This window comes from Aegilops tauschii, chromosome 4, assembly GCF_002575655.3.
Source record: "Aegilops tauschii subsp. strangulata cultivar AL8/78 chromosome 4, Aet v6.0, whole genome shotgun sequence".
NCBI lineage: Eukaryota > Viridiplantae > Streptophyta > Magnoliopsida > Poales > Poaceae > Aegilops > Aegilops tauschii.
The window spans coordinates 354,040,029-354,054,739 of NC_053038.3; the positions used below are offsets into that span (position 1 = coordinate 354,040,029).

General features: G+C 48.2%; 2 protein-coding genes across 4 annotated transcripts; both read left to right on the plus strand.

The window, feature by feature from the left end:
* The first annotated feature begins 2,856 nt into the window (after window positions 1–2,856).
* Window positions 2,857–6,147, plus strand: LOC109780229 (pentatricopeptide repeat-containing protein At2g37310). The gene has a single exon (XM_020338813.3). It carries the CDS (start codon window positions 4,073–4,075, stop codon window positions 5,861–5,863), a length of 1,791 nt encoding a protein of 596 aa, XP_020194402.1. The 5' UTR covers window positions 2,857–4,072; the 3' UTR covers window positions 5,864–6,147.
* A 4,859-nt stretch (window positions 6,148–11,006) lies between these two features.
* LOC109780230 (uncharacterized) lies at window positions 11,007–13,386 on the plus strand. 3 transcript variants are annotated; one of them, XM_020338814.4, is made up of 4 exons: window positions 11,007–11,340; window positions 11,545–11,677; window positions 11,782–12,233; window positions 12,846–13,386. In XM_020338814.4, the coding sequence occupies exons 1-4, from the start codon at window positions 11,315–11,317 to the stop codon at window positions 13,165–13,167; spliced, it is 933 nt and encodes a 310-aa protein (XP_020194403.1). In that variant the 5' UTR covers window positions 11,007–11,314; the 3' UTR covers window positions 13,168–13,386. The 3 variants fall into 3 exon arrangements, with proteins under 3 accessions (XP_020194403.1, XP_020194404.1, XP_020194406.1); XM_020338815.4 differs by having other exon boundaries at window positions 12,849–13,386; XM_020338817.4 differs by having other exon boundaries at window positions 11,033–11,340; window positions 11,782–12,273.
* Window positions 13,387–14,711: the final 1,325 nt, after the last annotated feature.

Below are 14,711 nucleotides of genomic sequence, written 5' to 3' on the forward strand. Positions count from 1 at the left end.
CAGCAGAGGGCCTTTCGTGCCTCCTTAAATCAAGTTCTCAGTCGTCTCTTACAGGTATCCAGGTGGCTTCCTCGGCTCCCACCGTCAACCACCTCTTGTTTGCAGATGATAGCCTGTTGTTATTTAAGGCAAGTGGGGAGAGCTCAACTATGGTATCAAACCTGCTTGATACATACTGTTTTGCTTCTGGACAATGGATCAACAATGAAAAATCATCTATTTTCTTCAGCAAGGGTTGCCCGGTGCAGACAAGAGAAATTGTCAAGAACAATTTGCAAGTTCAAAACGAGTCTTTGAGTGAACGTTACCTGGGAATGCCTACAGATGTTGGCCACTCTAAGAACGGTACGTTCAAATATCTTCGGGATCGAGTGTGGGAGAAGATTAAGGGGTGGATGGAGAAGTTACTTTCAGCTGTTGGTAAAGAAGTTTTGATCAAATCTGTCACACAAGCTATACCAGTCTACTCCATGGCTTGCTTCAGATTACCACGAGGCCTTTGTGACAGCATCATGTCTATCATTCGACAATTCTGGTAGGGTTCCAAGCATGGAAAGAGAAAGCCCAGTTGGGTGGCTTGGGACATAATGACTCTGCCGAAGCACTTGGGGGGCCTAGGTTTCCGTGACATGGAGATTTTCAACCTCGCCCTACTGGCAAGGCAGGCATGGCGCACCCTGACAGATAGCAACTCGCTCAGCGCCAGAATCCTCAAGGCAGTTTACTTCCCACACTGCTCTCTCCTTCAAGTCGAACTAGGATCGCACCCATCCCAGATATGGCGGGCGATTTTGCATGGTCGGGACATCCTGGTGCAGGGGGTCATCAGGCGCATTGGAGACGGGGAGACGACTGATATTTGGCGGCATAACTGGATCCCACGTGATGGTCTTAAGCGACCTATATGCTCACTCGTTCAGAACCCTCCGGCGAGAGTGGCGCAGCTTATAGATCCAACATCGGCAACGTGGAATGAAAACCTGGTACGTTCGGTGTTCACCCACATTGATGCGGAAGAGATACTACGGATTCCGCTATGTACTCGCCGGGTGGGAGATTTCTGGGCCTGGCATGAGGAGCCTCGAGGAAATTTCAGTGTTCGTCTGCTTACCGAATGATACTAAAAACGAAACATAGCAGGGAGGCATGGTTAGCTGAGGAGGACGGTACATCTTATGAGCATCAAGACACCAAGAAGTGGTCCATGATCTGGCACATGCAAGTACCATCCAAACTTAAGGTGTTCGTGTGGCGGCTAGCTCGTCATTCCATGCCTACGGGCTCGGTCCTCAAACATCGTCACATGGCAACAGAGGACACTTGTTTGTTATGTGGGGCGGCTGATACATGGAAACATGCTCTTATTTCATGTCCGATGGCAGCAAGTGTTTGGGCTTTGGCTCTGGATGAAATATTGACGAAAGACCTTTTCGATCGCCTGATGGTGACGCTCTGGGCACTTTGGTACGCGAGGCGTAAAGCAATTCATGAGAATATATTTCAGGCACCATACTCTGTCAACAGCTTCATATCAAAATATTTGGATGAGCTACGAATGACCCATCAGAGGCAACCATCCTCGACCCCTCCTACCAGCGCCCGACCAGCGCAGTGGCTTGCACCGCCATCAGGTTACGCGAAGTTTAACGCCGACGCAGCGGTAACCAGAAATGGTGGGACAGTGGGGGTAATTTGCAGAGACGACAGAGGTATGTTTATGGGAGCCTCGACTCTTTCTTTTAGATACACTGTGGATCCCCCGACTTTGGAAGCACTTGCCATTAGAGAGGCACTTGCACTGGCGGATGATCTCTATTTGAGGCGCATCCAAGTTGCATCGGACTGCAAAACGGTGATGCAGGACATACATAAGGAGAATTTGGCAAGCTACGGAGCAGTCATTCATGAGATAGTCGAACATTCTTTAGCTTTTGATTTTTGTAATTTCAGTCATGAGTTTAGGAGCTCAAATTTTGAAGCTCACAACTTAGCGAAGCATGCTTTATCTCTCGGTGGTGGCCGCCATGTTTGGTTAGGTCATCCCGGGAATTTACCATCCGTCCCTGTAAACATTGTGACGAATTAATAAAAGCTTCGTGATGTTGCCTAAAAAGAATTGTTTTTTTGCCTAGATGGGCTTCGATCGCCCACACTGGCCCAGTCAAGCGATCATGCAGGCCAGAAACAAAAATGTGAGTGAACTTACGCGAGAGCAACTAGTTAACGAGCGCTCCTTCGGGAGCCTCGCAACGATCAGCGCCACTTGGCGCGCTCTCAACCATTCGCCACGTGCCGCGCTCTCGACGCTCCCTTTGGATTTTATTTTTTTATTTTTCCACACGCGTTTTTTCGGCTTTTGAAACGGTTTTTTTTCGTTTTTTAGACGTTTTGGTTCTCCCCCGGTCTTCCTTAGCTTTTCGATAAAAAAAAGTTGAAATTTTTTTCGTGAAAAAACGCGTTTTCTTTTTTCTTTCTTTCGCGAGAGTTACGTTTTTTCTTCCGCGAGAGGCATTGTTGTGCTTTAGCGAGAGTCACGGTCGTGCCTTTCGGAAACGAAAAAAACGTGTTTTCTGTTTTTTTTCTTTCGCGAGAGTCACGGTTTTGCTTCCGCGAGAGGCACGGTTGTGCTTTCGCGAGAGTCACGGCCGTGCCTCTTTGAAAGGGAAAAACAAAACGCGTTTTCTGTTTTTTCTTTTCTTTCGCGAGAGTCACGGTTTTGCTTCCGCGAGAGGCACGGTTGTGCTTTCACGAGAGTCACGGCCGTGCCTCTCGGAAAGGGAAAAAAATACGCGTTTTCTGATTTTTTTTTTCTTTCGTGAGAGTCATGGTTTCGCTTCCGCGAGAGGCACGGTTGTGCTATCGCGAGAGTCACGGTCGTGCCTCTCGGAAACGAAAAAAACGTGTTTTCTGTTTTTTTTCCTTCCACGAGAGTCACGGTTTTGCTTCCACGAGAGGCACGGTTGTGATCTCACAAGAGGCACGGGCGTGCCTCTTTCGGAAAAGGAAAAAACTCGTGCTCCCGGTTCGGTTTTTTCGTCTGGTTTTTCGTGAAAAAAGTTTGTCGAAACCTATCAACATGGGATCTAGTTTTGAAGATCTTGACACGAGGAATCCAACGGTGAAAACGGTTCGAGATTTAGACGCACGGTTTAAGAGATAAAATATTTTGAATAAACAGATCTACGAAAAAGGGAAAAACTCCCAGGTTGCGACAAGTGGCGCGCTGCATGTGCGCCACTTGTCGCGACCTGAGAAGGTGGAGTGTTCTTTGCAACGGGTACCCCTTAATTAGTGATTTTGAACTTACGCAGCATAAAAAATAGTACCACCTCGATTAAAAAATATATCATCAAAGCGAGATGAAATCAAGAATATCACCTCATTTTATTAGTAGGTATAGATATAGATATAGATATAAATATAGTGTGCCTCGTTCAATGTCTTTTTTTATCGAACTATGGTCTGTTTTGTATTTGTAGTATGCTATGTATGAACTATGTATAAACTAATATATCCTATGTAGTTTGTGTATGTGTGTGTGTTTTAGTATAGTTTGTGTGTTTGTGTTGATCGACGTTGCATGCATGGATTTGGAGTTTATAAAATACTTCCTCCGTTTGGGACGGAGGGAGTAGGGTGCATGGTTGTTCGGATGGACAGATGAGGACTGATCCCCTGCTGTCCGTGGATAAGGGCAATTTTGAGGTCACTTCAACACATGTTTTTGGATGAGGTACCTACGGTGACTTCGTAAATTTCAAGATGATATGCCGGCTCAGTCATTCGGAGGTGCTCATAAGGGTAGAGTGTGCGTGTGTGCGTTCATAGGGGTGAGTGTATGCGCGTGTATATGAGCGCTTGCGTCTGTACTGTGTTCAAAAAAAAAACTTGTTGGTCATCCCATCTCAAAAAAAGAAAAAATGAAAAAAGAAACTCTTTCAGTTGGTCCACCTTGCCCGCTCTCAACGGCTTAGATCACACGTGGATTTAAATCTAGCGGCCGCAAGTCGAATTGAGAAACCCGCCCCCCAAAACAGAGCAGAGCAGAGTCCTCGCGAGTCATGAACAGGGGATGAGGCTACCGGCGTGGCTCACCGCCGTGCCGCCGGACCCCCGCGTGTACGGTGACCTCATCCAGCGCTGCGCGGAAGCCGGCCACCTCGCCGCCGGCAGGCAGCTCCACGCCCGCCTCGCCACCCTCTCCGTGATCCCCTCCAACTTCCTCGCCTCCAAGCTCATCTCACTCTACTCCAGAACCGGACGCCTGCACGACGCCCGCAGGGTGTTCGACGCCATCCCGCAGCCCAACCTCTTCGCCTGGAACGCCATCCTCATCGCGCTCTCCCTCCACTCGCCCCAACCCTCCGCGGCTCTTCGCCTCTTCGCGGCCTCCGACGTGTCCCCCGACGAGATCACCGTCTCCGCGCTCCTCAAGTCCCTCGCCGCGTCCGGGCCGGGCCTGTCCCCTCTCGTCGCCGGGGAGCTCCACGCCCTCGCGTTCCTGCGCGGGTTTGGCGCGGACCTCTTCGTGTCCAACGGGCTCATCACCGCCTACGCGAATGCTGGGGACATGCGCTCCGCTCGCGCGGTGTTCGACCAAATGCCACGCAAGGACGTCGTGTCCTGGAACTCTCTTATATCAGCGTACGCCAGTGGAGGATGGTACGCAGAGTGCTTGGAGTTATTCCATGAGTTGGTGCAGGCTTGCGCTGGCAGTGGCGTTCGGCCAAACAGCGTCACGGTGACAAGTGTGCTGCATGCTTGTGCCCAGCTCAAGGCTGTTGATTTCGGGGCCTATGTCCTCCGAATTGCTAATGAGAGTGGGCTTGATATGGACATTGCAGCATGGAACTCAGTCGTGGGGTTTTACGCCAAATGTGGGCGGTTGCACTATGCACGACAGTTGCTTGAAAGGATGCCTAAGAAAGATGCGGTCAGTTACAGCGCCATGATTACTGGTTACATGAACAATGGGCATGTCGATGAGGCAATGGATCTTTTCCGTCAAGCAGATGCTAAAGGCATCAACACATGGAATGCGTTGATTTCTGGATTGATACAAAATGGACGCCAGTCTGATGTTCTTGGATTGCTTCATGAGATGATGGGTGCTGGGATACTGCCCAATACAGCTACTCTTTCAATCATCATGCCCTCAGCACCGTTGTTCTCAACCCTACTGGGAGCAAAGCAAGCTCATGGTTATGTGATAAGAAATGATTATGATCAGAGCAACAATGTTGTCAGTGCATTGATCGATGCTTACTCAAAGGCTGGATTTCTTGATATGGCCAGGAAGGTGTTTGAATTGCATGAGAATAGAAGCACAATTGCCTGGACATCGATCATTTCGGCTGTCGCAGCTCATGGAGATGTTACGGAGGCACTGGACCTGTTCAATCAGATGGTCAGTGCTGGCACTAGGCCTGATACTGTAACTTTCACTGTTGTGCTTACTGCATGTGCTCATGCGGGCAAGGTAACCGAAGCTCGTGAATTTTTTCACTCCATGCAAGCTATGTTTGGTATCAGTCCTGTGATGGAGCAGTATGCTTGCATGGTTTCTGTACTCAGCCGTGCTGGTATGCTTAAAGATGCACTTGACCTTGTAAACAAGATGCCTTTTGAGCCAAATGCAAAGGTCTGGGGTGCACTGCTTAATGGAGCAGCAGCAGTTGGTGATGTTGAGCTTGGTCGGTTTGTGTTTGATCGACTGTTCATAATAGAGCCTAAGAACACAGGTAACTATGTTGTGATGGCTAATCTGTACTCAAATGCTGGCAAATGGGAAGAAGCTGAAATCATAAGGAGCATGTTGTGGGGAGTTGGATTGGAGAAGGTTCCTGGGTGTAGCTGGAATTGAGGGGTTCTATAGTCTGCTAGAAATGGTTGCTGCAGATATATTGTTAGCAAAGCGGGCAACAGAAACTTAATTTGGTTGTTGGTTGATTAATCGGATTCAATTATAGACAAGAGCATGGCATCGACCTAACTGTTGAATGGAGACAATTTATAGTGATGACATTCAATAGATCCAACAGTTGAGATGTAATTTTCAAGCCTGATAGGTACCAGCCTTTTGGATTTACATGGACCATCTTATTCAGAACCTGATGGTCAATCATATTGATTTGATTGAGCAACAAATTCTTGGACGACAGCCAATGAGAGCATTGCTTCCATGATATTCTTTTCTAAACCTTTTGTACTATGAGCTGATGATACTTTTCTTATCTTTATTTGCTATTTCAATGACACCAATTACCAAAGGAACAGATAATTTCATGACCATAGTTTCTTAGAACCAAGAGCAGTCTAGTTTTAAGCTTCAGGATGCCAAGCCTGATCTGTTTCTTTATGAAATACTAATATCAAGGTGCAGAAGAATCGATTCCATAAAGAAAAAGTTCCTTTCATACCCTAGATCCAATGAATAATGAGAGCATTGCTTCCATGATATTCTCATCTGAACCTTTTGTACTGTGAGCTGACAATACTTCTCTTATTTTTATTTGTTATTTCAATACATCGGTTACTGAAGCAACATATAATTTCATGATCATAGTTTCTTAGAAGCAAGAGCAACCGTATTCTAAGCTTCAGGATGTCAAGCATGGCATGTTCCTTCTGGATGTAATACTAAGATGTGGCTAGATGAGAAGAATCGATTTCATGAAGAAAAGTTGCTTCCACACCCTAGATCGAATGAATAATGGCTTTTCCTTGTCGCATTAATATGGAAAAGTAAAGCTACTCTTAGGAGTTAGGATCATGTGCACCCATGATTCAGATGTGCATCTTTGTGTGTACTTGGTATTTGCACTGTTAAAATATCATTTAAAACTTTTTTCTTCCTGCAGAAAATAAACTGATTCCTGTAAATTTTACGTGAAGTTCCTGTTTTCGAAACATTGTCCGCATATGTAGAAATACCTAAGTTAGGTCTGCAAAGAGATTGCACAACAAGATCTGCCTTTTGGGGTTGATTATGGTTCACATGCTTGGATCATTCTACTTCTCCATTTCCCAGCTCATGAAGTCCAGAAGAAGAACAGCACGCAAGCTGCTCCCAGGTTGGTTACCTAACTTATTCTGGACTCACTACCAGGAAAGCATATATGCCTGTTATTTCGTTGTGTGGCCACACTGCTCACATGCTAAAACTTCACAGGCCGAAAGGCCGCCCAAACGAGGAAAGGACACAATGTTACCGGTGGGAACTTTGATGAGGCGAAAACAACAGCCTGCAATCGATGCGTGGCGGTGCAAGACACCCCGGAGCCTAGCTTGGAGTTCAAGTGAAGCCAAGTGAGTATAATCATCCCCATCACTACAATCATGTTTCTTTTTTAGATTTGTGAAGAAATGCATCTCTTTAATCATACATAGTGTACAGCTAGCCACGCACCTCCATCTCAGCATATATGCGATGAGAGCATAAGACGATGCATCATGCATGGAGGTGGTCCGGGTGGAAGTGGAACACTCGATAATTTGGATCATAGCACGCACACACACGCGTAGTAGTGCGGTGAAAAAATTACCACACAACAACAAGCACTCAAGCAACAAGGCATATCACTATATCAGAGGGGCTGTTGTCACTTCATTTCCATTTTGGCATTATGTATACTAGTAGAAGGAACGCGCGTGTTTTTCACCTTTTTTTTGCGAAAAAGTGACTTCATCATTTAATTTGTTGGATTTTGATAAAGGATTGTCAAGGTGCTGCATTTGGAATTCGGTGGATACAAACGACGTCGAGTGCTTTGATTTGTAAAAGCTTAATGTCTTATATTTTAAGACGAAGGGAGTATATGTTCACCCATTGATTTGACAAATGTTAGTTGTTTGCTAAATATTCCAGACCTCCCGTCATTGAGCAATGAAGTTCAAAATAGCCACAAAAGATCCAAAATAGCAGACTTTAATTTGCACCAGCACGTGTGGTGTGTCGTAGCATTCGGTGCCGTGAGTGTTCCAGAAAGATCATGGAGTCATGTTGGCAGGTGGTTAATTACTGATAAACGGTGGCTCACAGTTGCTCATGAATCTTGATGGACAGCTAATCTGAATTCAAATGTACTATAGTAGTAGAGATAGAGATATCCCCACCGTCAGCATGCATTTCTTGACAACTTTTGAATTTGAAACTTGGCAGGTGGTTAATTACTCTGCGTCTTGTCCGTTCCCGTGTCTCGATCCAAATCTGGAGTTTCAAAATGGTCAGAATTTTTGTCTTGGTGCTACTACTGTACTCCCTCCGCTCCTAAATACTTGTTTTTCTAGGCATTTCAACAAGTGACTACATACGGAGTAAAATGAGTGAATCTACACTCTAAAATATGTCTACATACATCCGTATGTGATAGTCATTTGAAATGCCTAGAAAGACAAGTATTTAGGAACGGAGGGAGTATTATGCATGCATGCGTGCGTGCGGACGGAGTACATATACTCTTGTGCACGTGATGCACCTCCCGGATCACGGTAATGGCCAACGGTAAGAGAAAGCGTATATCAGTATATGTGTCCTCTGTGCGTTGGCTGTGTAGGCGAGCAAAGCATGGCATGTGGCATGGGCTATGCGTGTCTGCAATCACTTGCCGGAGAAGCCCAGCATCATCATCGTCCATCTGCCTCTGGCAAAAGCTTCCACTCCAAGATCGGAAATGATGGGAGGAGGTTGGACCGGTTGTAGAAGAATACATACAGTACATTGCCGGACGGTTAAATTCTTGGAACAAGACAGGTACAGACTGTAGAGCCTCCATCCTGTGATCTTTATTCTTCTACTTTGGTCTCTTTACACTTTAACCGCTACTGTACTGGCTTTCCAACCCTTTTCTCCTTTTTCTTGACCGGCCAAAATCCAGTCTGACCGTCGTGTCAAAGCATAATTTTTTTACTGAATAGTATAGAGCTCTAGTCCAAGTGTCTGTCTTCCCATGCAAGGTGTCAAAACATGGTTGAGGGGGCGGCGGCAGCACTCCGAATCCAAAGACTCTGTGCAGGATGCAGCGCACGGTACGGACCCTGACATCCATGAATAATGCCCCCAGCTCACTGTCCATCTCCTGCCCATTGTTCAGGTACATTCATGAGTGCTTTCTGTATACGTACTATGTACTACTAACCAGGTAGTCCCTCCGTAAACTAATATAAAAGCGTTTAGATCACTATTTTAGTATTCTAAACGCTTTTATATTAGTTTACGGAGGCAGTACATTCGTTCATGGCTGTATGTGAAGCTTCTGTGGGGCAAATTTAACAATTTTGACATATGGATGAAATCATTTCACGAAATAAACTGTTCCTAAAAAAATTTCACTCAGCTGACCTTTTTGAGTGACGCCCGACACGAAGGCGTCACACTACACTGTGCAGCGCCTGACTGACAGGTCAGGCGCTGCACGCCTAGCCAGCGTCGCACCCGGGTGATCCGAAAATTACTAAGTCAGTGTGCAACGCTTGAGAGCTAGGCACCACACTATACAGTGTAGTGCCTAACGTCTAGGCGTTGCACTAGTGGTTGCTTCATTTTGTATGCAACCACTAGTGCAACGCCTAGAGGCTAGGTGCTGCACATTGACTTATAATTTTTAGGCAGTCCTGGATGCGACGCTGGACAGGCGTGTAGTGCCTGTCAGTCAGGCGTTGCACAGTGTAGTGTGGTGCCTTCATGTCGGGCGCCACTCAAAAAGGTCAGCTGAGTGATTTTTCTTAAAAACAGTTCATTTTGTGAAATGACTTTATCCACAGATCAAAATGGTCAAATTTGCCCTCCTGGGATGGCCTGGGTGAGGAATTGTTGTACCAAGAAGAGCAGAAGCGTGAGCAGTAGCAGGGGAATCAAACAAACCAAAGGTAGGTGCATTTTTCACTAAGACCACTCACACCTCCCTAGTCACCAGTACCCTCCGTCATTATTATAAGATGTTTTGGATGGATTGAAATAACTTAATAAATGCACTAAAATGTACTATCTACATACACCTAATTTAGAAAAAAAAAAGTTAAAACATTTTATAATAGTGAACAGAGGGAGTAGTTAGGAGCAACCATGCTCCTCTGATGCTCGTAGTTAGAGCTAATAATATGCGAGAGGACAGCTCAGGTGTCATTGTTAACACTAGCGCATCTTGTCGGTTACCTCTCCGATTCAGTTCGGCTGGAGCACAGGCCGCTCGTGAGGCACCGCGACAAGGACGCCCCAAGCGTTTTGGCCTTTGTCCTCGTCCTGAATTTTCTTGCATTATCACGTATGTTCACATGCATAACAACAACAACACGGAGAGGTCGGTGCACAGAATTGAGGGCGCTGCTACGAACTGCTAAAACCCACGGGCAAAAGAGCGGCAAAGGTGAGTGAGGTGATGGGGCCGAGCAACAGCAAGCGCAAGCGGGTTGAATGAGCGAGCAGCGCTGCCCTTCACGTGGCTTTCTTTCTGCCCTCCCTCTGTTATGTTATCAGTCTTGCCACATTGCAGATTACGAGGCCCCAGGCCAAGACCCCACATGTCCCCTCCTGTGGCCATCTCTTTGTTAATCCAGTTTTCTTTTCTTTTATCAGTGGAATCAGTGAGTGTTACCATCTCAGTCCCACATGCATGCGCTTTGCAAGCTCCGTTAGCTAGTCAAGGGCTGAGCTTGTGTGTGCTGCCACTATACAATTGACTTGTTGAGTCGAGTTGCCATGGCACTTGGCTGACGCCAACTGTATAGTATTATGGTTTCGACACCGCCTCCCATGTGACTCCTGCATTCGGAGTTCTATTTATGAACGTGAACCATGGGATCATTATGCTTCTCGATTTGCAAATTCTCCTACGTTGGAGAAAACTGTGAAAAGAATGTATACTACTACTACTACAGTAGAGTGAAAGAGGGCCTCTGGTGACGCCAGTAACGCGCCTCACGGGTGGCAGTCACGGACAGAGCCGGCCGGCCGTCACTGTGGTCATCTCAAATCCTCCGTCAAATCCCCTGCCTCCTACTAGCCTCTCGACGCTTCTCACGCCGGCAACAGACGTATAGAGAGGGAGGGAGACACCTTCCGCTTCAAGCCTCCTCCTCCGAATTCAGCAACCGCCGCTCCACCCCGCCATACCCTGCCGAGCCATTCACCTCAAAAGCAGCGGCGTGCATGCAGATTCAGTGCAGCTAGCAGAAGCGCCTAAAGCCGCCGCCGCCACATGCTGCTTGTTGCCGCTATCTAGCGGGCGGACGCACACCTCTTCTCTCCCCTTCCCCTGCCATTGCCGAGCTCGGGTACGCTGCGAGATCGTGGCGTCCACAAGGGTGGCCGGGAGGAATGTCTGAACCAGCCACGCAATGCAGGTCGGTCGCTACTCGCCAGCCACCTTCTTGGATTGCTCGATGCTTGCTCGGTTTCCAGGACAGATTCTTTGATTGTTTATCCGCGGATGCCGCCTTGGTCTCGGCGCTGTCTCTGCTCTCGAGCTGCGTGTTGATGGCGTGTTAATGGGGATCCTAGGAGGATCAGTTCCTGAGCCCTTTTTCTCTCATTTGTGTGGATCGCAGGGGAAATGGCGGCGGCGGCGGCGAGGGCGGTGCCGGCGGCATGAGGACGGTGGAGTGCCTCAGAGGGAGGCTGCTCGCCGAGAGGGTGGCGTCCAAGGCGGCCAAGGAGGAGGCCGACCAGCTCGCCGCCAGGGTACCACTTCTCCTCTATCCACATTCCATACCTATACGTCAACCCCTTTTATTGCTACTGTTGGTTCGGTATAGCTTTAATTTTGTTCTGTGATTCGGTGACAGTTGGACGAGCTTGAGAAGCGGCTCTCCAACGAGGTCAAGATCAGGGACAGGGCGGAGCGGAGGCTGAGGAGGGCCATCAGGAGGCTCGAGTCCCTCAAGATTCTGGATGTGGGGAGCTCCATCGGCTCGCTCTCCTCCAACTCCAACGCCTGCTCCGGCCAACAGGCGGCGCCGGAGATGGACGGTCCGGCGAGCTCGCTGAGCACCGTCGATTCCGTGCGGTCCGGCCCTCGCGAGGACAAGGGATGGGACGGCGAGAGCGTGAAGGGCTCCTCGGCCGGTTCCTGCACTCAGGCCAACTCCTCCCAGGACGGGAGCTGGTTCTCCGTCGTGTCCGAGCAGTCCGGCTCTGGAGTCTGCAAGGAGGAGGAGAGTCGCGCGGAGGACTCTGACGACGCCGAGAAGTGCGGTTCCGGTGACAGTGCCGGTGACGTTGATCGTGATTCAGAGAGGTACGCGGCGTGCAGGTTAACAATGAGTGCCTTTTTACTGGTTAGTACTTCCTCCGTCCCAAAATAAGTGTCTCGACTCTAGTACAAAGTTATACTAGTACTAAGTTTGAAACACTTATTTTGGGATGGAGGAAGTATTAATTAAGAGTTGATAACAGTTGATTGGTTCATTGCTCTATGGATTATTAGGCTGTTTTGCATGCATAGGCGTTTCCAGATTACTCCTGGTTTATGCAGAGTTTTTACTTTTCTCCGACAGGAATTAGGGGGCTACGTTTCCTCTTTTTTTACATGTGTGTTTCATCATGTTGTTAATGTTAGGTTTGAAGGGAACAATATGTACTGCATGCCTCACTTAGCGGAATAATTGTGTTTAGGACAGAAAAGGAGACGGACGTATTGTCGGCGTCGTGCACATCTGTACTTCAGCATCCCTCTTTGTGTGTTCCGCACCTTTTTACCAGGATAGGAAGCCGTTGCGTAATTTGTTATGCCGCTCCATTGATTCTTACAGTAGATGCGTCTGTGCATCTCTTTTTATAGCACCCACTATGTTTTCGCGCCATCATACCGATTGTGCTGTGCCAAACTAACGGAATTTCTCTGCGGCAGCAGGAGAGAAGAGCAGCCTGGAGCGTCCAGCGGCTCGTCAAAATCCGAAGCGAGCTACCGCGACGAGGACGACGACAGGCTCGCGCTGGTGCTGGTAGACAACCCGCACTACAGCGCAGAGCCGGCCGAGACCAAGGAGAAGGAGGATGAGAAAGAAGGGAACGACGAGCTCGCCGTGGTCCTGGCGGACCCCCAGCCGAGAGCGACGAGCGACGTGCAGTCGGTCCTGCTGGCGCTGCGGCAGGTCAAGGAGCAGCTGCGCTACACCATCCAGAGGAGGTCGGAGGGGCTTGTCGCGCACCGAGAGCTATACGGCCACTGACCGAGCCTGTTCTGTTCTCAAAAGCATCTTTTGTTGTTGTTGCGATGGTCTCAAAAGCATCCCGGGAAGCGGAAGCTCAAGTGTGTTGCACTTGCACTTTCACTTGCACTGGTGTATTTATCTACAACGTTGGGAGTATATATGCTGGAATAAGGTTTTACTCTTGTGAGACGTTGTAGTGGTTGCATATATTTATATGAAAAGTGAATTCCCTGTGTTGTTTCTTTTTTTTTCATGGTAATAGTTGTCTCATTTATATCATAAATTTTAAATTACAAGTCACGTAAGGACCGACATGATAAAACTGAAAAGATAGCAGAACATCTCTGAGCTTGACACCAACGTCCGTCACATGCCTCCAGCACCACCACACTGAGCTCGACATCAACGCCCGTCACATGCCTCCGGCACCACCATAGCAGCTACCGAAGAAAAGATTGACGGATCACCTCCTCACCCGAGCTTGACGCGGCTTCATTGCTGATATGCAGCTTTGCGGACCTTCAAGGTGGCTCACCAGAAGTGAAGCCATTGGCATTGAACGAATCAGACTGGGGCAACACCTCGGACACGCCATCAAACTCCAGATCTGGCGCCCCACCACGACTAAGACGCCGATGGCGGAAACCACACCTGTCATCCATCAACCAGGAACCCAACACACGTTTCGTCTTCCAGATGTCGTCGATACTGACCACAATCTGCATCCGCTCCTGTACTATCTCCCAAGCTCCGCGTCGACGTGGAGCAGACGCCGTTGCAACGGCGCAGCCCGAGGACACGTGTCCACCACGAGGATGACGTCGTCGCCACACCATCCTTGCTTGAACAAACTGGTTTTTAAAACCATCCCCAACCATAGGACCGGTCGCCTTGTCGAAAAAGGATCTGAAGAATCTTTATTCAGCGCCGTCATCGCCGCCGTCTAAACCAAGACGATGAACAGCCTAAAAACGAAGCTACTTTAGCCTAAAACTATCCACACATGTGAATCCGGTGACCCTCCTCACCGCCGACGATCAAGGTCATCTGCGGAGGGGAGCCGCCGAAGAAACGCGGTGGAAGAAACTCGTTGGCGACGGCTAGGGTTTTCTAGTTGCCTCGCGGCATGAAAAACGACTCACGTGGCTTATCTCGTTCGGGGATGCATTTCTCCACTGGAAAGCAAAGGGATGGCTAATACACCCTGCTCACAAATATAATATGTCCTAGAGTAGTAATTATTATTTTTAATTTTGGATACATTTTAGTGTACTTGTTCCCGCATGTAGCCCATATTAAAATATATGTAAAACATCTTATATTTGTGAACAACGGGAGTAGCAATTAACCTGGCCGTCTCCCCAGAGCTTTTCTATGGCGGGCCATTTATGCACTGGATGCGCACTTAGGGCATCTTCAAGCCAAATCCGCAAACCTCCGATAATCGTTCGTACCGAGCTGTCGGGACCATGAAAGCCATTCAACGCGGTCCTATCGATCCGCGGAGCAGTTCGGACGCGATTTTTTCGCAAACCGGAGACAAACGTGAGGAGGTTTGCAGG